We start from the raw sequence: 23940 nt of genomic DNA on the forward strand, positions 1-23940 counted from the left end.
TCAACATCTCCCTGTTAGCTGGCATCAGGTTCTACCTCAGATGAGGTGGCTGCTGATGTGAATAAAGCCAAATTTGGCTAAATAATGCGGTAGATTGATAGTCTTGTGGTCAGAAGAGATCAAACACTGCTTCCTGACAGCAAAATAATAGTTAAGGGAGCATCTGAAAATGTTCCTCTTGCCTACTCCCTGGGTGATGAACTGTTTGCATTTTTGAGCAAGGTTATAAATATATATTTTTCACCATGTAAAGTAGAAGAATGAAAGGATAGTCTGTGAGGGCTGAAGAACTCACAGGGCAGCACAAGATTAAGACCCTGCAAAAATGTCTTTTTATTCCCTTGTCCCAAACAGAGTCTGTTCCTACTCTCAAGGACCCTAAGCCAAGGATGCTTCTAGGCATTCCACCTCCTGCAGGATGGGGTGGGTTCCTCCTTCCATGGTCTGGCCATACCATATTATGCCTAAAATTCACCTGCAAGGCAACTGAGCCGTGCCCAAGTGGTTTATGGTCAGCAGAAAAGGTCTGAGTAGCTGTGGGAGGGGAAGGAGGGAAGCTTATGATTGCCATAATGAAAGGGCAGAGACTCAGGAGGAAGGCTGTGGAGTTGTGTTGAATTCACTGACAGTTTGGTTCAGTTTCAAAAATTGCCTTCTGTTTCCTAAAGCTCAAAAGTAGTTTTGCAAAAGAGCTCAAAAGCAGTAAACTTCAGTGGCATGTGAAGCAAAACAGCAGGGATCTACAGCAAAACATGAGCGAGATTGCACCAGACAGAGGTGGTGCTAGTAGAAAATTGGAGGTAAAGAGGGGGTGACATTAGATTGATTCTCTCTGTCAGATAGAAAACTCTCTTTTCAGGAACTATTCACAGCAAAATATGAAGTTCTCTGTAAAATGGTACGTTGGGGAGCACAAGCTGCCACTGCCCAGCACACTGCTCCCACAGCAGAAGACAAAATAGGTTATTTTCTTGGTCAAGCTGTTATACCACTTGACTAAATTACCCCAAGTTCAATTTTTCTACGAGAAGTTTGAATTTCAGATAAAGAAATCCCTTTTACCAGGATTTCTGAATATTTAGAGTCTGGCAAGAGGCTGCTGCTATGTGTTATAGGCTTAATTGACAAAATACAGAGATAAATAAGATGAGCAGTGAAACATTTCTTTTAAAACCAACAAGAAGAAGATGAGAACTTCCGAGACTTCACAATTGAACTTCAGTTTCATTGAGAGAAAGTATCTGAGGGTGCAGGAAAAAAATATTGTTGAATGACAGAATTATTAGGGGCTAAACATGACTTTTTGAGAGCACGTTTCTTCCCAGTCAAAGTTAGGTGGGTGTTTATTTGTACTAAAGCACAGCAGCCTCACACAACTGTCTGGAAGATTTACCAACCCAGGCACACAAATCTACCTGCTCACCCTTTGCCTTAATAAGTGATGATGAAAAACTTTAATAGTGTTTTATCTGTCCATCAAAAAAATTGCCTCTGACTACTGTCTGGATAAATGTTTTGCCAGGCTGGGATGTATTGTGAATTTAAGTACATAGATTTGTGTTTCATTTTTTTTCCTACCTAGCACCAGTGCAATGAAGATACACTGCATGTCTGTCACGTGGTCAGAACCTTGAAATAGTCATACAAATCTATCCATCTAAAATAATTATAATCTCAGTGAACAAGAATTTTGGTAATTTTTTTTTTTTTTTTTCCTGAGTTCATTTTGAATGCAAATGTGATGTAAAAGGGTGAAAGCAGTTTGAGATCTATGCCAGTCACAGCCTTTTTGAACCAGGACCCTGACAAGCTATTAAAAAATGAAGAACATTTTGCCTCTGATACTATGTGATGAAGATATGACCAAAAAAAGGGGGTTACTTCTGCATAATCCTGCAGGTGTAACTCTGCTGGCTGTCAGTTTATCCTGTGTTTTATTTTGATGAAGAGTAACATTAGGGAGGAAAAAAAAAATCTCTTAATTAAAAAGCTTAACAGGAAAGAAAAAAGTCTCGAGACAACGTCATGTACTGCTGGTTATTTGTGATGGTTAAAAGAATTATCTGAAAACAAAGAAGTCTTTCACAATGAATCTCAAACACAAAAGCTTTAATAACATTTACATCTGTGTATCATCCATGTCTCCAAATGCAAGTCATGAATAACACATAAAGTAGAGTATATGGGGAACAGAAGTGCTAGCACATCATTTAAAATCCAACACACCCCATCGTCAGTGGAATCAAATACACAGCAGGAATGGTTCCAGTTGATAGACACACAATGAAGTCATTGAAAATGAAAACATATTAATTATGTTCCGAAAGGTTAAGATAGTAATGTCTGAATTCTCTAATCCTGGAATAATATTAATGCCCCGAATTCATGCAGGAAAAGCGTGTGATGTTTTCAAAAATTGGGAAAAAATGTATTTTTTTACTTCACTTTTCTGTGTCTCGCCCGTGACCTCCTCCACAGCACGGGGGGGAGCAGGCAGTGAGACAAAGACAAAACCGAGGAGAATTATCAACAACAACAACCAAAAAAAAAATATTTTCTTGATCCAAACAAGCCACTTGCACTACATGAGCTAATTGTAAGAACAGACCATTTCTAAACTGCAGCTGTTATGTGCTTAAGCAAACCCTGCTGGGAGAAGTGCTTTGTAGAACACCTCTGCTAGCAGAGCCACACAGAGCTCCCTTTAATAGAGGAATTCAAAGTGCAATGTTTGAGGAAAACCTTTTATGCTTCCAAATTTTCCTGAGCTTATTGCAAGATGTGATCCTTCTTGTCACCCTGACATAGGTTTCCCCTCCGTGTTTCCTATTTTAATTATCTTTTTCCCTCTGTTAAATCAGAACAAGAAAGCCTGATGGCTGGCTGTGAGTAAGGGGGGAACGCTCAGGTTGCATGACAGAAAATGATAGGTGTCAAAAAAAAAAAAAAACAAAAAAACAAACCAAAAACCAACCCAAAGAACAGCTAGCTTGGTCGTGGTCATTTTGCTTGTGTAAAAACATTTTTCTCTTTGTCCCTGGGGACTAGTAAGATCATTCATAGTTGTTAATTGTATGTGTATGCTTTCTCTTTTTTTTTTTTCTCGCTCCCACAAATCCTCATCCTTGCATCTTTGACACCAGACTATGGCACCTGGGTTCCTAACTATGTTAACTCCACTTTGCTTGTTTCCTGAGATACCCCCCCCCAATCCTTACCATCTTTATGCTAAAACCCAAATCCTTCCACCAGCAAGGGGTTAATCATCTGCTTTCGATGCACTTTAAAACTCCCAGCTCTTGGGAATGGGGTTTCCGTGAGGGTTGGATGTAATTACAAAATAATACAGGCACTCTGTCTTGTTTTCAGTGAGTGATACTGAAATCCTTGGTGTTGGTGGTGCCTGTGTTTATATCACGGGGCTCTTCCTTGGGTGTGCTCGATGCAAGGTATTTGCAAATTTGAGCCTTTGGGCTTTAAATGTGCTGCTTCTTCTGTTCCTTATTCACTACAGATTATGTATAATTGATGACCTGCATTTACAGACATGGGTGGTATACAGATGTAAATGTTATTATAGCTTTTATATTTTATGTTCTTTCTGAAAGATCATTTTGTCTTTGAATAATACTCCTGTTCAGGTTTTTTTTTTGGGGGGGGGGTTTATCTCTACCAGAGAATATGAAATGGGTATTGCACGTCGTATATTTCTTAAAAGTAATTTGGAATTTTAGGGTATGGGATTGGTGGTGACTGATACACTGCCTGGATGAGATATATCCCTTTGAAAATAACAGCGCCAGTACATGCCTGCATCTGTCTAACCTCATAAGTCACTTTCACATTGGGTTATGGATGTCTGCATTCAGTGAGTCTATCTTCCCTTTAGGTATTATTTCAGCCCTTTGAGATAATAAGGAAAGTTTAATTGCGTTGTTAATTGATTTTTTGCACAACATTATTACCTTGATTGATTGCGGAGTTGATGAAAATGTTAGACACAGGCAGTGTAAAGTATCAGCCCAGTAAGGAGTGGGAGCCTTGTGGAGAATAGATAACCTTGATGTTAAGAGCTATATCCTTCAGATATGTCTTCCCTTGACATATTGATGGCCCTTGAAAAGGGAAAAGCTGATTGTATGCAGAATGCAATCATTAAACCCACTTCAGCTGGCTGTTGATTAATTTGTTTTTTCCTGAAGGATCTAGTTAAAGAGAAGGCCTCGCTAGCATCAACAGCAGCCATTTTCCAAGCTTCAGATTATTCTTAACCCTCTCCTAGAAGAAAGAAAAATGATACTGTCTTGCTTTAGACAGGCAAATTGTCTGAAAACATTCAGTCCAACTGCAATTTGGGGATTATAACACTCACTTTACCCCGTTAACTACTGCTTCCTCTTTGACCTCTCCTCCCCCTGCCTTCAGCAGTCAGTTTCACCACAGCTAGCAGAAAGTCACATTTGATGTTTCTGAGCAAGGCCAGTGTCTCTTCTCAGCAGAGATGCCAACAGGGATGTCAAGCTTGTTTTGTCCAAAGACCAAAATACTTCAGCAGCATATAGCTGCTTCCCAGGAGCCTCTCTGAAAGGACCAGAGGGTTCACTGCACACGCCTAAGTGGTTAAGCTTTCCTTCGCCCTGAAAAGATCTTTCTTGTAGAATTTTTTTCTTACTGCTTTGGAGATCTTTGAGGTCTTCAGCAGGGCATTTGTGCTGTGCATTGCTTCTGCCAGAGAGCACGAGGGATGCTGTGGAAGTCTGTGCTTGCTCCTTCAGGACAGAGAGTGTTCAGTGATGCCCCAGGCTTGCCAGCAGCACCTTCAGCCAAACAGGGACTGCATGTGAGTGGCTCTCCCACTGGGAATTCATCATCACATGGGCTCATCCCTGCCACCTTCAGAGCACTTTGGGCTTCAATGACATCCACTGAGAGCCAAGGTGAAGAGCATTACCTGGAAAAGCCACTGCCTCAATGGCCTTCCCGTGGCAGCTGGGGCTTCCTTGGCTGCAGAACATTATTGGGATTGAGGGACAGCTTCTGTCTGGAGCATTTCTTCTCTTCCTATCAGCAGATGACCCCAGACGGCTGAAATATTTCTGTAGCTTAAACCAAGCAATCAAATGTCTCAGAAACAGAACAAGGTGCAGGCTTTATCCTTCAGTTAACCCTGTGAGGGCTGCTTGGTTAAGGAGTGGCTGAGCAGCTTATCACTGCCTCCTTAGCTTGGTTGTCTCAAAGACAGTCCCTGTTCCTTTGTGCTTGGGAGGGATACCCTGCCCAGCCTCGCTCCATGGTTTGGCCAGCTGTGTTTTATTAGGTCCAACGTGCACATTTGCCAGTTGGCTCCTTTTTTAAGATGGGGACATGTTAACTTACAACATAGTCAAGTGGGACAAATTTGAACCAGCCCAATAAGTGTGTAATATTTCAAGCTGTCAAGGAGGGTGAATGCTGATTAACGGATACACTCCAAAAGCTCTCACCAATATCCCTGCTCCAGTGGAAAACGTTTGCTAAGCACAGTACTCGTTAGAAAGTCTTTGGTGCTTTGACTAAAGTTTAATGACTCTGACCCTAATGGAGGAGTTTTAATATGCCTCTGTCAAGCTATTTCCCAGCCCCCTATCTTTTAGCTTTAGCAGAAGCTTCCAGAGAGACTAAAAGTGCACTTGTAAACTATGTTCTGCTGTCCACTGTGATTTAACCTTCAGCCTCTCTCTCATTAGCATGTTCTTAAAAGGAGGCTGAGGAAGGGGGGAAAGAGTTGAGGATAGAAAACAATGACAATGTTTTGGCATTCAGTACTGGAGGCAGTCAGCCTTTGGGAACCAGACTATGGCCAGGAACTATATAGCAATAGCAGATGGTGATGTTCTATGTGAAGCAGCATAGGAATTCTGCTCAGAGGCAAGCCCAGAGCCCTAGGTATTTGCTTAAACACTTGGAGTCTTTCTGGTTCCTGATTTTCTTTGCTATAGAAGAGAGAAGCTCCCCAGTTGCGTGGGGTCTGGATGTGTCTTAGGAAGGGCCGAATGCCTTCAGCTTCCAGTGGAAATTAAGGGAGTTCAGAGCCTCTTAGTATCAGCCTTTGAAAAATTTTGTATTAGGAAGAATCATAGCAATCCAATCATTAGCAATTAGGTAAATGTTTCCTTTGTTTCTGAGGCAAAGCTTATGGAAAGGAGCAAGTAATGGCATGCAAAGAAGATTCCCTTTAACTGCATCATAATGTGACAGCAGCACTATTTCATGATGCTCTTTAATTTTATTTGAGAGACTTTCTTTCCCAGCTTTAAAAATAAAAAGCAACTTGTCTTTCTTTCAGACGACTCTCTTGAGAAATTTCAAACCAGTTGAGCCAGACTGGATGTTGCATGGCTTTTTCTTCCTAATGTGAACTCCTCCAGCAGGAACACATTTTGAGGTCCAAAAGCAAGTTTTACTCATGAGATGAGCCAAATTTATGTCTGAACTCTCCAGAAGAGCCCTGCTGCTCATTTTTTTTTTCACGTAAGAATTTGTAATTTTTATTGGAATGCTTGCAGACTTTCCAAACAATTATTCCAAAAGTTTGCCTTCTGCCCCATAAATCATGCTACGTTTGTTTAATTCTGCCACAGTTACTGAAAGAGATTACTTCCCTCTTTTCCCCCTTGTCCCCTCACATTTTACTGCTCATGCAATCTGTGCACGGTTAAAGTTTCTGAAGTACAATATAATTATGCTCACTTTCTGTTTTCTTAACGACCCTCTCATTCTTTATGGTTTAAGCCCTTTGCTGATTATTGTATTATTAGTAGAATGTAGTCCAAGGCATAAAGGAAGATACAGAAATGCCATTTTTGCAAGTCTTAGCCAAATTAATTGAAAATCATCTGAGTTAATACGGTGAGACTATGCTGAACTTTAATATCTGGTAGGGATGGGATTTTATAACCACCTTGCCCACGGTTCTGAATATATTAAAAGCATCTCTTCCATCCCCTCACTGGTCATACAGTTGCATTATCAAAGTTAATAGAAAAATAGTTCCAACCAGCACTGGATTTGACGGTGTTACTGGAAGAGGATAAGTGCCACCTCAGCATCGCTGCGGATGCGTGATGGTCACCTCCCCCCCTCCCCAGCCAACATTTGGAGCCTTTTGTTCAGCCCCCTGCCCAGTGACATCCTTTTTGGAGCCCTCTGTAGATGCCAAACGATGCTCCCCGAGCTCAGTCCCCCAGAAGCCAGGCTGCTGGGCGAAAGGCTGAGAGCAGAGGTTGCATAAATATCGCCTTTGATCGTGACAGGACAAGAAATTGGCTGCAAAACTAACGAACTGGATTGCTTTAATTGCCGGATCGGGGTGTTGGGTTTGCTGGGGAGCTTTGGGTTTTTAGACAACTGCATGCTGCCCTCTAGTGCTGCTGCTCTGGGCTGGAAGGTGCCTGGCTGGAGGGGAGCTGGGGCTGCTTTGGCCAGGAGTGGGGTTTTGTATTTGCCTGCTTGCTGAGCTTGCCAATCCGGTCTGGGGGATATGGTCATTAACAGAAAGCAATTAAGCTGTTGTGGCATGGGTTTAGAGATCAAGGTTATTTAACAGATGTAACCTGATTTAGTGGATGTTTACAGGAATTTGTTCTGCCTTTGCTACTTTTAGTTCGACCGTATAGGAGAAAATGAGATGTAGGAAGAAGTGTTTTGAAGGACTACAAGAAGTGTCAGCACATATTTCCTTCCCTCCATCTCCTCCAAGGGTATTCAATATATAATCCAAATGTAAGCATCAGTTTACCCATATTATCTGGTGTGCCAGTGCTCTCTGTGCACTTGGCTTTCTGTAACTGCAGTACCTGCCTAACTGTACAATTTTAAGAAACCTGCTTTAAAATTTCAACCCATTCCCCAAGAAATATTTCCCTGTAAAGTCAGCACTCATTCCATCCATGACGTTGTTTGCGAGGGTAGAAACGGTGAAGGGGCACCGAAGAGACAAAAGCATTACATTTTTTTCCCTTGCTGCTTTTTGCTTCATTTTCACTAGAGAAAGAGAGAGATGTCATCCTCTACCCCCCACCCCACCCCCAACATATTTTGCTGACGATGGTTGCAAGAAACATGGAAAGATTCCAAAGAAATCCCAAGTGTGGGACCTTCGACTGTACCAACGATACCCAGAGGAGGAGGGAACTGGTTAATGATTTGAAGTATTATGCCCCAAATGCTCCTATTTTAGCCAACAGCAGAGAATCTGCAGACAGCACATGCCCAGATCAAAGCTGATCATGTCAATGTCATTCAAGGAGGGAGAGATACCCTCCTTTCCCCCTCTTCTCCCCCTTTTTTTTTTTTTTTTTTTAAACAAAGTATGACATCTGAGGAACAGTGTGTTGATTGTTCCACTGCCAGGATACGCATAATGGAAACATTAGCTCCAAGATAACTTTTAATCTGTCAGCCTAATGGCTCCTTAATGTGTAGAGGGCTTTAAATGTATGTCAGCCAGGGCTGTATAAAGTAATATAGTTTGTGGCCTGAATGGATCTAGATGACTCCTCACCATGACACAATATGGTTTATTATTAAGTATCAGCTCATCAGCTTATTCCCACGGACTTGGACAAGCTTCTCAATTTTCCAGTAACAGATTATGTGAGAAAAAGCTTGCAGTGCATTTTTTTCCTTCCCTCTTTTTTCTTTTGCTTTGTTTTTTAATTTTTTTTTTTTTTCTTCTTCTTCCCCCCTCTTCCAAATTACAAGTTTCATCCCCAGCTGCACTGGGAGCCCTGGAGTGTATTTACAGCAGGCTGCACTTTATCACACATCAGCTTGACGGGTAGTTTACACTGAACATTTATGCAGCTCCCTTGGCCCAGGATGCAAACTTCACATCTTTATATTCCTATCACCTTCATTGCAAATTTTTCCAACATCCTCTCCCTTTTGACTGCTTTCCTTCCCCTCCCTTACTCTCACTTCCCCACAAACTCCCCCTTTTTCTTCCCCCCTTCCTACAAGCAGGCCAGTGAGACCTGACATGTCCCAGTACTTGTCTGTGCAGGATACTTGCAATAATTCAGTGTCTTAGGCTGGCTGCTCTGATTCCTCTCAGCTCTAGCTTTGGTGTAGGATTCCAACACCATGGCTGGAGACTGGATTTGATTTTTTTTGTGCCTTTTGGTAATTCTTTCAGTCTGAAAGACTGCTTTGTGCTCCGTGAGCCGGTGTGTCCGCGGGAAAATATTATCACTTTTTGGCATCCTTGTGCAGGGAGCAGAGCAGAGAGGTCATTCCTCTCTCCTGAAGGTGAGGGTTACCTTCCTTTAGTGGTGTTATCCACAGAGGGAGGGGAGAATCAGGATCAGCAGTTTGCTGCTGGAGGAATGTCCCTCCCCAGGGACCTCTTGGGGTGTATTTGGGGACAGCTCTGTAAGTTGTGTGGCCCTGGTGGGGGAATTCTGCTTCAGCCCCAGTGAGCTCTGTCCTTGGCCTTCTCAAGCACCACCTGAACCTTTTATGCCCAGACAGTTTTAGAGGAATTATGTGTTGGGTTTGCTTACATTTAGTGCTTCCATCCTCTGAAAAATAAAGAAAATCGTGTATAAAGTAGGGGAAGCTAATTGTCCACTTGTCAGCTGAGCACTTGTGAGTATTTTATGGTACCATTTTAGGGAATTTTTGTTTGCTTTTGGTTCATTGCTGTGATATTTAGGTCTTTATAAGCTAATCCCTCTACAGCCTTCAGCTGTAGCACAAGCAAAGGAATTCAGGTCCTTATGTGGTTTGTGCTCCTCTTTCTGTTGCTCCCTCAGCTCTTCTATAAGGAGTCTGGATCCTGGGTCTTGACTCCAACCTGTAATCTGGATTCTGGAAACTGGGGTTGTAACCAAGAGGTTTAATTGTGGTCATCAGAGATCTCTTCACATCTGTGATGAAAGCTGCAACTTTTCTGTTCTTTCCTTGTATCATCTTGAAGGTTTTGAGCTTCTTCATACTGACAGTGGGGTTTTTTTTGCTGGGGCAGGGTAGAAGTCTGAGTGGACCTCTCTGAGTTCCTTGGCTTCTTTGTGGGAGGATGTGGTGACCCAGGTGATCCTTCACACCTTTTTTTCTAATCTTCCATGTGATCTCAAATTTTTCAGAAAGTTCATAGACTGGAGCATATTCAATAGAAACACTTATTCTATTCCACCAGCAGGCAACATGAGCTACAAAAAGTCTGTTTCTAATTCCCTCCCTTCTTGTCCTATAAGTAGTTTATAATTTTAATTTTTTTGATTAAATGTGGTCCATTTTACAGAACATGGGCCAACAACATAAATCAACATGTGTTCTTTTCTGGGTTTGGCTCTGACAGATATCAAGAAAGTGTTTCTACATAAACAACTCTGAAGGTCCAGCTATAAATAAGTAAATGTCTGCAAATTAAAGCAGATGAATGAACCTTAGAAGACTGAGTGACTTGGACAAACACTCAGTGGGGTTTTTTTTAAGAAAAAAAAGTCCTTTTAATTTTTTTTTTTTTTTTTTTTTTTTTTGCATTTGTAACCTGTCTCCCTGTTCTTACAGCCCTAACTCTTAGTAAAACTAAAAGTCAATTTCTTGGGTTCACATCAACTTATTTTTTCCTTATTGCTGTTTGATATTTATCATCTCTCTTCCCCTCCCAGCCTCTCCCAGTCCCCCACCCTAGTGTGCCATGAAGATTTACAAGTAGCTGTGCTCTCCAGGTTTCAAACTGCTTCAGCTGAACATCAGGCTGATGTTTTTGTGATGTGTGTTGGTTTGTTTGTTTGTTTTAAATTATTAATTGAGGATTACAAAGTGAGTATTATGTAGAAGCATGTTTCAGAATTTTGATCCTTTTTACAATGTTATTTTAATGTTCTTAATGGTGATTGTAAAATAGCTCAGGTACAATTAGATAGGAGTGATTTCTTTATTTCTTTTTAAACGAAATTGACTGTGAGAATATATGTGATGATGCTCCTGATTTAGCAGGAGAAAAAAAAAAAGAAAACATAGGAAGTTTAGGTGGAATTGAAAATGTGAACTAGACAACTAGCTGAAGTTGTTAGAGTATCTGTGGAGATAAATATAAAAAAATTGCTAAACTCCTTAAAATTTTTTTTTGTTTGTTTCAAGCCAGCTTTACACATCCCTTAGATAAAAAGTTTAAGAGTTTTTAATTAATTCAACTGCTGGAGGCGTTCTCCTTAAATCAGTAGCATTGTGGACTTGAAACTGGTTGTAGCTAGGTATTTATTCTCCTCTAAATGTTGTAGGTAGGGAATTCTTTTCCTTTAAAGGAAGTTTATCTTAATATTTCAGGGAATTTTGCAACTTCTGTTCATTAATTGTAGGAAATGCCCAGGTGCCTATGCAAGAAATGATAATGGTATTGATATTTCATCCTGAAGGGTCTCAGAACAATTTACAGATTGGTAGTACAACCACCCTGAAACGCACCCAGCTTCTTGGTGGAACGTGGCAGCTGTTTAATAGCCCATAGCAAAACTATACAACAGCAGGTTGCAGAAAAAAGTGATTAATGTGGATCAAACAGAAATTGGCAGTGGAGGATTTAGTTACTGTTCTAAAATTAAAGGGAGGCAAAGCAGAAATTCTGCTCGAATATCGGGGCTGTGTGGGAAGGGCTCCACTTCAGCCCCCCACTTTCTCTCTCCTCTGGTAGGCCATGTGAAAGACAGGACTGAAATGTAATCCCTGGTGTATACTGAAAACCAGTGTGTTTGACAAACAAATTTAATTGTGAATAATTCACTGGTTGCCCTTGCAGAGGGGCTTATTAAAAACATTTGATGTTAAAACCAGGACCTGAGCGGGATCTTGGGCAGATGTGGCAATAGAAGTTGATGGAGGAGGCAAAAGTTTTGGCTTGACTACTCAGTTTTAGTAATTACTTTTTAAAGAAAACAGAATGCTACTGGAGGAGGCTGAGTTGGTAACAGCTGCCCCAGCTGTGAAGGCTGGGAGGTGTGTTTTTTAATAGATGTAGAACATTTATTTGCTAGGAAAAAAAATGGAACCAAGAAAAGCGACAAGATGCTGCCAGACAATTTCTTCAGGTCACTGTTGGCCTGAGCTGCGTTTTTTCCTGTGATGGAAGCTGTATGATTTATAGGTCTAGCACATCACACTGCAAATTCTTTTTACCATTTTTCATGTATTCCACGAAGATCTGCATTTTATTTTATTTTACTCGAGGAAAGAGTCTGGGGGTCCAACTGCACCATCACTCTCTGCAGCACGTGCCTAAATTAAAAGGAGCAAACATGACTTGAATAATTTTTCATGTGCTTTAGTATGCATGTATGCATTTATTTATTTATTTGGATAATTGAGTTTTCCCTCAGCTAAGGAAAAGCTGGTGTTAGCTGACATTACAATGTGTTTGTGAGGAAAGACTGATACCACAACACATGCAAGAAACTGCAAGGTCATTACTTACCCAGCATAATTAGAACATCCATTCCAAAGGGGGAAAGCATTGAAAAGATAAAGAGTGAATTTAAAAATTATTCTTCCCAATGCGTTTTTTTTCATAATTATAGTTTAACAGCTTGTGGTGATGGTAGAAGCAGCTACTTCAGAAAAATTAGAAGCCTCATTCAGGGAAGATCATCCCTCAAGGGACCTCGTGTTGTCATTTCTTAAGAACCACAAACAGAAACCTCATTCAAGATGCTGTGTGGTGTTTTGATGTATATGGGGTATCCTTAGATTGTTATGGCCCATGCTGGATATTTTAATTGAAAGCCACCACAGCAGCCACAGACATCTTGCTTCCCCCTTATTCCTCCCCTTGTCTGTGTGCAAAAACACAAACGTGCTCCTGCCCCTCAACTGCAGGGAATGAAAACCAGAGCAGATAGGCAGAAGAGAAGCTGTAGGTTTCCTAAATTCACTGGTGAAACACCTTAGCATCAAAATTCTCCTTGCAGCACACGAGCCTTTTGCAGGGCTCGGAGTATTTTGCTGTTGCCAAAGGGAGGTGGGAAATGGAGAGGGGAAACAAACCCAAACCAAAAACCCCAACCAGTCGCCGTGTTTAATTTATGAGCCAGCTTATTGTTTTACAAATAACCTTCATGATAAATAAAGTCTCGTGGCAACATTTTCAGCTGTGCTTTTATTATCAAGGCTCTGGGAGCGGGGTGTTTAACGTGCCTGGCAATGGAATCACAGCTGTGTGGCTGGGCAGGGAATCTCTGCGGAGACAACACTTCCTTCATTTAAACAATTGTAGGCTGCAGGAGTTCAAAAATTTCAGCTGACTTTAACTGTCACTAGCCCAAGCACCTTTATCCCCAGGCGAGCAGCAGCAGCTGGATTTCATTTCCTGCTGCCAGACTGTCCGACATCTTTGCTGAACATCCCGGGAACTCAGCGTCTTCACTTTAAGGATTTTATTCAAGGTGACAGCTCCTCACACTTTAGCGTTCAGATCACCTCAAGTAGCCGAGATATCAGTGAAAATGAGAGCACTTCTCCAGCAAACTCCAAATTTAGATTGACTGAGGTTATCCTTAGGCCTCTAGACCCAGCCTCCACCACAGCACAGGCCTGCCAGTAACTTGAAAACTAGAGTGGAGTTTGTAATGATGTCTGGGGAGAAATATTCTGCCGGAGCAGTGGAGGATACTCGAAGCGCTAGGAAATGATGTCAGCTTTAGTTAGGGCTGGAGACAGTGTTAGAATATACTTGGCATAATATGGCACCGGTATCTCTGTCAGCATCTCTGTTTTCTGTCACCACACACAATCCCAGCCCTGTCTCTAGCCCTGACAGTGTCTTTTCAGATCAGGTTCTTGCCAACTCGGAGACGGGCTCAGCGCAGCACCATACAGCCCCCTTTGTTTGAAGTCTGCCCTTTTGTCATTAATGCACTTGATGTCTATTTAAATCTGACGGTGAATGCAGTATCTGTTTTCCTGTCAAGAGATCATTGACAATATTAATACCTCATGTCCTTGCCTCATTTTCGAAGCGCTGACACCTAGCTCCAGTCTCCAGCATTCATCAAACAGCACTCTCTCACCAGCATCTCTATAAACAGTCTCTCTTCCAGCCCTTAAGAAACGCGGCAGACCTCAAACAAGACTTTTATCAATGCCACTGAAAAGGAGGCTGAAGAATGCCATTAATAAACTCTTTGGATCCTTTACATTTAGAGCTCTAAATGGCCTCGTTACCAACCTCAGCCTGCTGCAGCCTGACTGGGGATGGCATCTGCAGAGGGGGAAAGAATCTTGCTGTTCATTAGGAGCTTGTTTGGGAATGGCAATGCCACTCCTTGAATGGGGATGCTGCTCCACCAGTGAAATGATTGGAATTAGTAAAGAGAGTTCCCCAGAGGAGGGGAAAAGGATCAGGCACTGTACCATGTAGTCCCCATTTCTGTTTTCCTGAAGAGCAACGTGTTTCTCAAAACAAGTGACAGGCCTATCAATTTATATTTTTTAAAAATCTTTCCTTGGGAATGTGTTACTACCCTGATGTCTTAGAAGGAAAGAAGAGCAGTGGTTAACATGAATCCTGTACATCCCATGCTTTTCCAAAGCTTCATTTGCTTATCTAAACACTGGAAAAAATAAAAATAGATGCAGAATCTAAAAGCTTGCATACTTAATCCATGCTGCAGGTGAGCACAGGATTTGTTTGTGAGCCCTGGGAAGCAATGAGTTGAGGATCTGCTCCTCCCTCATCTTTCCCCTTGCTGTAAGGCAGTGCTTGCCTCCTTTGGCTTGGGTTATATTTGCCCTTCTGGGCTTGAGGTAGGTGCAGCAGTGACTGCTGCTCTGAGACAGTCCCAAGATAGAGGAGACTCTTTCACCTTCCTTCTGTGCACGGGGCATGACTTGACTTTGACAATTTGTGCTTGGGGGCACAAAGAGCAGCTCTGCTGGTAAAATTTAGCATCTTTGAGGATGCTCACAGGTGGGATGCAACTGTGAGCTGAGGCTTTCACATACCACTTAGTACCACCAGAGGGGATGCTTTTCAAGAAGGGCTTGGGCTCTGCAGGTACCTGTGTCTCACCCACAGCACTCAGAGCTTCCTCAGGCATCTTGCTGCCTGTACCCCCCCAGAATAATGTGCCATGTCTCCCAAAGGCAGCGTTATTACTGATTTTTGAGAGCCTGCTCTGTGTACTTATATTTAGCATAATTTAGAACTGCTCTTGGAATGTTGTTTGCAGAGCCACTTTGGAAATTTTATTTGCTAAATATTTACCTGTATGGAAAAACCCTGTAAACATGTGGCAGGGAGATTACAGAGAGTACTCCAGCTCAGACTTTCAGGGTTTCAAAAGCAGGAGAGATGTCCTGTGATTTAAAATTCAGACTGTGAGGTCTCAGTCTTACTCTATCCCATTTTTGAAGATCCTTGTGGATGCACTTTTAAGGAGATGGCTCAAGCAGGTACATGGATAGTTATTTTCCCAGTGGATTCCAAGCTGCTGATTGGAACGCTCACGTTAATCCTGAATATTTCCAACGCACAAACTTCTGCAGGACAAGAGAAAACTCTTCCCTGCCCTCCTTCAAATTCCCTTGGTTACGTGCTTCATTTGCATGTTATTCCACTGCTTTTCCAACTCTAATGAATTTCTTCTTCCTTGCAGGCATTTTGGGAAGGTGCCGCTACATCTACTACGGGAAACATTCGGAGGGCAACAGATTCATCCGAGATGACCAACTCTAAACCCCTGCATTGGTTCCTGCCTCTTCACTGCCTCCCCAGAAAATCCCAAATTGCATCTAAATTTTAAGCATGTAACTAAAGTCCTTTAGTGCCTTCTGCTGACTTTGCCAAGCCTGTCAAGATCATCCTTCTATCTTAGCCTGAGTAGTCACATAGAGACTGACATGATTGCCTTTAAGCAGGTCCCATCCACCAGTGTGACAGACAGCTGCAGCCAAGCACCCAGCCTGACAGGAGGAGCTCAGTGATGGATTGCCTGGTCCAATTGCTGCTTGCAGAAGAACAGGGGTCACACCTGGGGCTTCAGTGAGCATGCTCCATCCACCAGCACCTTAGCAAAAACACTGCCTTTATCTCCAGCTTGCCTGTTGAGCCGAAGTGACTGGTGATATCAGAGTGTTTACAAAAGAGAGAAGCTATAATTTCAGATGAAAAAGCCCTTATCTCTTCTTATGTTTTTCCCCTGGGAATTAAGTGCTTGTGTTTCTATAATCTCCCACATGCTTACACAAATCCTTTCACCGTGGTTTTTTTGGGTTTGGCTTTTTTTTTTTTTTTCTGCTCAGTGTGTCCTGTCACCCCCAACCCCTAAAATGAGCCTAAATGGATTATTTGTTTCTTTCAAGAGGGGGAAAAAATATATCCTGAAAATATTCCAGCCATCAAAAGTAATATCAATTTGTATGTTTGTGTGTAGGCAAAAGAAAAGCATTTAAGCAGTTTTGCAGGGAAACAGAACTCTGTTAATTCCTAAATTACATCTCCACAGTACCTAACTCTGACCTTCAGAAAAGCAATTGTTTTTTAATGCTGTTGAATATTTGCACAGCTTAACTGTATATATTTGGAAGAAGCCTTCAGTTTTGATATTGACTTGCTGGTTTAGAGCACAACTTGTACAGAGATTACCTTTAGAATTAAGTGCTTAAATTTGGAAAGAAAAAAGTGCTTAAGTAGAGTGATATAAAACAAAATTGCCACCAGATGGGTCTGATTATTCAGAGGGGGGGAAAAAGTCAATAAAAGTAGCTGGTAGGATTCACATAATTAAGAGCCTTACTAGTACGTTACAGAGATGAGTTATGATTAATCCTTTTTGATGTCTCTGTAAGAAAGGCTACTGTCAAATTCTCAGTGAAAAAAATAAAAATGCATGGCATATTTTCTGCTTTTCTGATAATCAGATGAGACATATTTCAAATAAACTTGATACTATGAAAAAACAACGACAACAAAAAAACCCTTTTCCAGTGCTTAATACATGTATTGTGTTAAGAGCTCCTAAATACAATGGGCTTGGCCAAGGAAAATGCAATAATTCTGACCTTTGGGCAGTTCCAAACCCATGCATCTTGGTCCCAGTTGAGAGCCATCACCTGCTTTGGGCTTGGTTGAAATTACTCAGTGGTCTTTATTCACTCTCCCAGTTGAAAAAATGTCAGGTTTTAGAAGCTGCCAACTTTTGGGAACTGCTATCAGGTAGTTGTGAAGTGAACTGGATATTGTGAAAAATCAGATTTGACCAATGAAAAAAAGAATGAGACATTGACAGAGGAAAACTTAGTGCTGCTGAACTTTTTAGGTCATCCTGACTACATGGAAGTCTCCCCTCTGAAAGTCTATTAATAAATCTTTAACAGATACTTAAAACCAGTGGTGAAGGTAGAACTATCCAGTTCACACCCCCTGTGGTTCAAGCTGTTGGCCATGCACATTGCTGTCTGAAATGCACATTTTGGACACTTTTAATGCCTCTGCTAACGTTGTAGATGGCTGCAAATGAAATGCCAGTTCACATTAGAAGTCCTAGGAGATACCAGATAAAGAAAAAAAAACCCAAAACCCAGACCTCCTTAGAAATACTTCGGGCACTTGTCATCTCTCTTGGTTACCAAAAGAAGAGCAATCCTGGTTTGTTCACATCATGTTGTCTATTCTGAAGCCTCCACACATTTTGGGCATGGCACATTACAGGCAGCAGAGTTCTGAATAGGGGTGTTTAGAATAACCTAATGTCACTTTCAGTCTGGTTGCGTGGATTTTCTTGTCTTTATGAAAGGCTTTAACCCTGCCTCAAACAATAAACAGCACTTGCAAACTGACCACATGATTTCTCCATCTTTATGTTGCTTGTTTACTTTTCCTAATGTCAAAACCATTTGTATCATTTTCGGGAGTGTTTCCTTCCCAGCAAAGCTTTAGAGGCAAAAATATTTTTGGCATGAGATGTGATTAAAGCCTCTTCCATTTTGGTTTTTGTTTTCACTTGGGGGTATTGTATATCTGCAGTTAAATATGGTAAAGCTCTAATTAAAACTTGCTCAAAAGGAATTCACACTAAATGTCACTGATTCTGGAAAACCAAAAGGATAACCTATGCATAATTATTTTATATTACTGAAGTGTACTTGGATATTGTTTAAAAATAAGTATGGATGATTTATTACTGTTTATGGTACCCGAGTCCTTTTTTGAATATGTGGAACATTTTATTTTCAGATGTGTTAAGCTGTGTTTTAAGAGATGGCAAACTTTTCAAACCTGGGGCTTCTATCTACACTTCATTTTTTCCTTGGTGGGAACTCTGTCAGAATTTCTTAACTGAACTGAGTGTCGTTTAGGATGAAAGTTGCAGCAAAGTAATCTAACAAGAGATTCCACTCTTCTCTCCTTTATTCTCTCTTCTCCAGACATGACACATCTTTCCCTCTCAAGATTAACTAGCCTATTAAAAACAAAAGATTTGCCTACGAAGCTATAAGGATTTTAAATGTGTGTCTTTCCAAGGAACCACTGCATTTTTAGTTCTTTGTGCTGTCACAAGAGAAAATTTTGGCCAGCTGTGTTACTTGATGCTTAACAAGGTGTGAAATCCGAGGTGTGCTTGAATAAGTGACCCTCAGTACTACCATTTAAAAAAAAAATATCCACACTTCAGTCTGATATTCAGCTTAGTGATGGCCAGGACTTTGGTTTTTGGCAGATAGCACACAGTTTCACAAATGCAGTCTGGTGAGGTGAATGGTTTTACTAAGAGCTGCCTGCCTGTCGTAGCTGTGCTTTGTTAGTGCATTCTTAATGCTATGTTTTGCAAATGTTAAAACCTAACTTTTTAATTAAAAATAAGGGAAAAAAATCCTAACTGCAATATTGAAGTGAAATTTTAAAGATATATGCAGTGAATATCCTACTGTTAGGAATGCACAGACCTAACTTGAGAGCAAACTGGCTCTAATTGTATTTGTTGCATGCATAAATGATTTATGGGATTGCTCAAAGTGTCTAAATACTGAAAACCCTTTTTTTTTTTTTTTTTCTTCCTGTGTTAGGCCTGAGTCTCACAGTACTTATTCTTTACTCAAACCCTGTGTGTCTTTGAAGTCAATGTGATTAACCATGAGAGTCAGGGTTACTGGTACTGGAAGGCTGGTACACAGCTCCCTTGTATTGGTGTTTGAGCAGAGCAGTTCCTGATTGCTGAATGTTCAGTTCTCCTGTCTTCTTTGCAGACAAAAAAAAAAAAAAAAAAAAAATAAAAAAAAAAAAAAAAAAAAAAAAATCACTGTATCTGGGTCTTACATGGCTCCCATTTAAGTTAAAAGGAATAAACCTGTCTGTGCTTTTGAAAATTCTTTCTGTAAATTACAGGGTTCACTGGCTGCCAGTGGATGCATTAATATTTTTTTGATCCTGCCAACAATATGAGTATGCTGGGAAATGTTTACCCCCAGCAGAACTTTACTAGATGCTGTCTTTGTGGGGAGGTTCTGAATCAGCCTGTTTTATACTGACTCAGACTGAGTCTTACCATATATTTCTTCTTTATGTGGTGTGATAGTTGGCACATGAGTCTCTGCTTGCCCAGTTTGGGAAAGTTTATCCTCTTTACTCAGTGTACAAGTGGCTGTCAGCTTTGTTAAATGTCTGTTGGCATATGTGAAAGAAAGAGATGAAATTCAGCTTTGCAGAGGTGAAACCATGTAGCCAAGACTGAAGCTGGATGTTAGGCACTTTAGATGTCTAAGTATCTATTTGCAGGTTCAGCCTGGGGAGTCTGACAGTGAATCAGGTGGTGTGATGTCAAGGGTCTTGCACAGCTTGCTAGCTGTTGTCCTCTCTTCCTGAAGAGCCCTGTTCCTGTGTCCTTGTCTGCTTCAGTTGCCATGTCCCTGCTTTGCAAGCAAGCAATGGCATGAAATAAGTAAGTGCTCCCCGTTTTGTTTTTAAAGTAAAATTTCTGCTCCGCTGCTTGTAGTATAACAATGGAAATGCATAGTTTGCTTTTTCAGGGTTTTTATATATATACATCTGGTAACTGTTAGAGCTCACTGGCCAATCTTTTTCTGCTGTTTAGTTAAAAAGTTTTCTGCATTCCTTTTTACCTCCTAGAAATGGAACTAGAACAAAGCAGACAAGATGTGACCGGGAGAAAACAACCGACTCAAGACCCTGCAGTGGAACCACGCCTGTGCTAACAGCTCTGTGAGGCAGGTGAGCATTGTTAGACACATACACACACATCTAAATGGCTTGGAGGGCCAAAATGCCCTGTGCCAGCTGGTGTGGAGCCTTCTTGAAGTTAGTGAACAACTGATGCAGCCTTGGATTTCCTTTTGCCACTCCAGCAGTGTCAAGTGGTTAGAGTATGTTGTCTTACCTACAGTCAATGCTCACTTTGCTTCTAATATTATCTATATAACCCTCTGGGGTTCTATGAACACTGGGCTCAAGAAAAATAGCTTCTTCTAATCATTTGTAACTTGTTCTTAGGAAGCCCTAGGAGTATTTTCTTTGGTGTTTGTTAGGTGAAAATGTGCAGGGTGTACTCCTGGCACTCCTACTTCATCACAGCCTCTTGAATTAATGCGTTTTCCATGTGTGGTACTAAAGCAGCTGCATCTTTCTAGAAGTTACCTTTTAGGTTAGGTGACTCTGATGGACTTGCCTCTGGGGGTGTTGTCAACCTGAAGCTGACCCTTTCTTAGAGTTGCTGACAATTAGATTAAGGTTTCAGATCAGGATTTTCACAAGCCTTCAAGGAGCAGATATTTTTAAGGACAAGCTAAGTCGTGGTCATGGCACATTCACAAAATATCATCATCATCTCAGCATCCTCAGCATTTCAAGGAGACAGGATCTTGGAAAATACATTTACTTCTAGGTTAGTTGTGCTCATAGGTTTTAGTGTAAAATATATTCTACACCATCACATTACATGCAACGTTTGGGCTGCAAAAGCAAGTTCCTAATGTGTTCAAAATATCCTCCAAGCACAGGTTTAAAATTTCTTGCAAATGATTCTTATCTGAGAATCATTGTGATTGAAAGTTTCACTGCCAGTTAAAAAATAAAACTGTAGACTCAAGGGGTTTCAGACCTAGCTTCATCTTAAAGCCAGAAGTTTTTAAACAGATCATCTCACCTCTCATCCACAGCTCCATAGATCCTCTTAGAAGAGAAATACATCCTTATGGGATTATAGTTTTATAATATACAGAAAGGGATCTGTTTGGAAATGTCAGTATTAAGGGTAAGTTTTAATTCATTATTATATTTGAAAGTAAAGAGGAGCTTCACAGGATCATGCTCTGGAGCAGATCAGTTGCAGAAGAGTGCAGCTTGAGAAATTCTGCATTTCTTTGATATTTGAATGGGCAAAATCAAATCAGAAATATCACGGTAACTGAAATTGAGACTAGTGACTTTTTTAATCTGCAACTGCCCTCCTACCTTTCAATTCACCCTCTTTTTGCACTGGAATATTTAAGATTCAGCAGAGGGAAACAAAGGAAGGAGATTTCTGAAGACAATCTGCTTATTCATTTTATTGGCTTCTCTGGTTTTACAAGGCCTTTGAAACAATGTGTGCACTCAATTATCCAGCATTCAGTGTATCTACTGAGCAAGCAGACAGTTGTGGACTTCAGGGAATTTCCCAGTGCACGTGCTGTTCAACCTTAGCAATTTTCTTGTACCTAGGAATTGTTTTCAGAAAATTCCCTTATAATGAAATTTCTGTTTAGGTTGATAGCTGTAAATGAGGGCACAGTTGCTTCATTTCCTTTTGACAATAAGCCAAATTCATCCCCCGTGGAACTCCATTGATTTAACTTTACTTGAGCTAAGCTACACTGGGGATGAATTTGGCCCAGCTTGAGATTTTTTTATTCATCTTTTCTTTAATTTCCTTTAGCTTAGTAGTCGATTTAGGGCTGGTCAGAGGATTACAATGCAAGAGAGGGGAAAAGCAGAACTCCTCTGCTCAAGAGTCATTTCCTTTTTAATCCCCTCCTGATTTAACCAGGCCTCGTAATGTGTTTCAGGTAGCCAAATTTCAACATCAATTTTGGAATAAAATTCACTGGACTTTGAATACTTTGAATCTCCTTCCTTGGCTACTTCCCAGACCACCAAATCACCACCTACTAGACAATGCACATATTATGAAAGGCAATGGAAATGTCAGTGCCCTGGGAACTGGTATGGATGCAGTGCAGTTATCAGCTGGTGCTTTGAGCTCCACTGATTGCACACCTCCTTGGCCATTACTTCAGATGATGGTGGAGCTGCAAGATCTCAACATCTGCAGTGCCTGGCACACCTCCCCCCTCCTTCTGCTTGCTGCATCTGGGTTTCTGAGACTCTTGGGTGGTTTCTGTGGTGTTCATGCTAATCTTTTTTCTTTTTTTTTTTTTTTTTTTTTTTTTCCCTGTGTAAGTTATAGTTCTTCTGGGTTCACACCCAATAAGTTTCAAGTTTGAGCAAAAGCTGAAAGCATCATTCAGCCAAAACCACTACTGAGCTGTATGTGGTTTTAATCTGAACCTGTAAATCATCTGCCTTCAGTGAGGGGGTAGCAAACCTGGCCTGAATGTCAAACCTCTTGCAATTCTCTCAAATCAGGCTGATTCTGGGTTTCATTTATGAAAGATTTGCACAGCTCTAGCTAAGCCTTCATTTTCCACTTTCAGATAAATGCTTTTTCAGCTGTATTTATGAGGCTTAACAGTAAAAAACCTCTGCCAGCTGTTAATGTTAATCACAAGTTGATATCATAAGCACATTCTGAGTCTTATCCTCTTTCCATTCATTTCAGTGGCAAAGCTTTCAACGTCAATGGCAGGCTGAGCAAATATCACAAATATGGGAATGCACACCCAGTTTAAAGGGAGAAAACAGAGGTCTGCCCTAAGTTAACAAAGCCAGGAATAAGATTCTGTGCCTTCAAATGTTTTGCTCCATTTGCACGTTCTCTTTTGCACCAAGAAGTACTCAGGGAGAATACAGAAGCAGGGACAGGCTTGTAATTCATGCTGAAAGGGTTTGCATTTTCCTGTGGGGCTCAAAATACACATTAGTAGGGGGTCTTTGACATAAGGAATCAAAATATGTGATATAAAAAATTAGTATCTATCTCCTGTGCTCAGAGAGAAGCCCAAATTAGTTCAAATTAGTTCAGAAGCAGCTGCTGGCTGATTAATTTCTGGGCACATATGATATATTTTTAAAAAAAGAACAACAAACAAACAAGACTGAGCTGCATGTTTGCAAATATGTGCACACTCATGTGCTATCATGGATGCAACGTGGAGGGGTACCTCGTTGGAACTGGTTGATCCTGGAAGATGATGTCCCAGCCCAAACCACTCTTTGATTCTATGATGATTACATTTCTCTTCTTTTGTTTTAAAAAATCAGTTTAACCAGGAGACCCAATAATTAATTTTAGGTGAGAAAAATTTTGAAGTCTAACTGGTAGTGAAATCCAGCTGAAATGTGGCCACTTGAAATGGGCAAAGAGAGCCCTAGAAGAAAATTACAGAGTGTGCAACTGTGAAATATGGCTGACTGCCCATCCCCAGTCACAATCTGAAGAACTCAGAGTACCCAGGGAAAAGGAAGAAAAATGAAAAATTTATTATATCAATTGAAACCAAAGGGAAAATGTCCCAATCAAGGAGCCTAGAGTTTTAGGGTTATTCATTTATTTATTTTGAAAACAAAGAAACCCCAATCTGATCTTAAGAATGACGTGTTCTTATTTTAAATGACTGATGATGAAACAGGACTGCTCTCTTCTTGTGGATTGTGTTTCCAACCCTGGGAGTCCTGCCCTGAGACCTCTGAGTGTCCATTAGCAGATCCATTTTCTACCCTTAAACTATTTATTCTTATCAAAATGTTAATTCTCCCAAGCCTTGGAAAAAAAACTCACCCTGATACACCGT

The 23940-nt window shown here is 40.9% G+C and overlaps 1 protein-coding gene across 2 annotated transcripts in view; it reads left to right on the plus strand.

Moving 5' to 3' along the window:
• The window catches only part of LRMDA (leucine rich melanocyte differentiation associated), a 597778-nt gene extending 579964 nt beyond the window's left edge, over positions 1-17814 (plus strand). For both annotated transcript variants that reach the window (XM_071748288.1, XM_071748289.1), the window contains one exon: positions 15633-17814. In XM_071748288.1, the coding sequence (XP_071604389.1) occupies positions 15633-15712 (80 nt within the window). In that variant the 3' untranslated portion in view covers positions 15713-17814. The remainder of the gene's footprint in view (positions 1-15632) is intronic.
• The last annotated feature ends 6126 nt before the right edge of the window (positions 17815-23940 follow it).

This window comes from Heliangelus exortis, chromosome 7 (assembly GCF_036169615.1).
Source record: "Heliangelus exortis chromosome 7, bHelExo1.hap1, whole genome shotgun sequence".
Taxonomy (NCBI): domain Eukaryota; kingdom Metazoa; phylum Chordata; class Aves; order Apodiformes; family Trochilidae; genus Heliangelus; species Heliangelus exortis.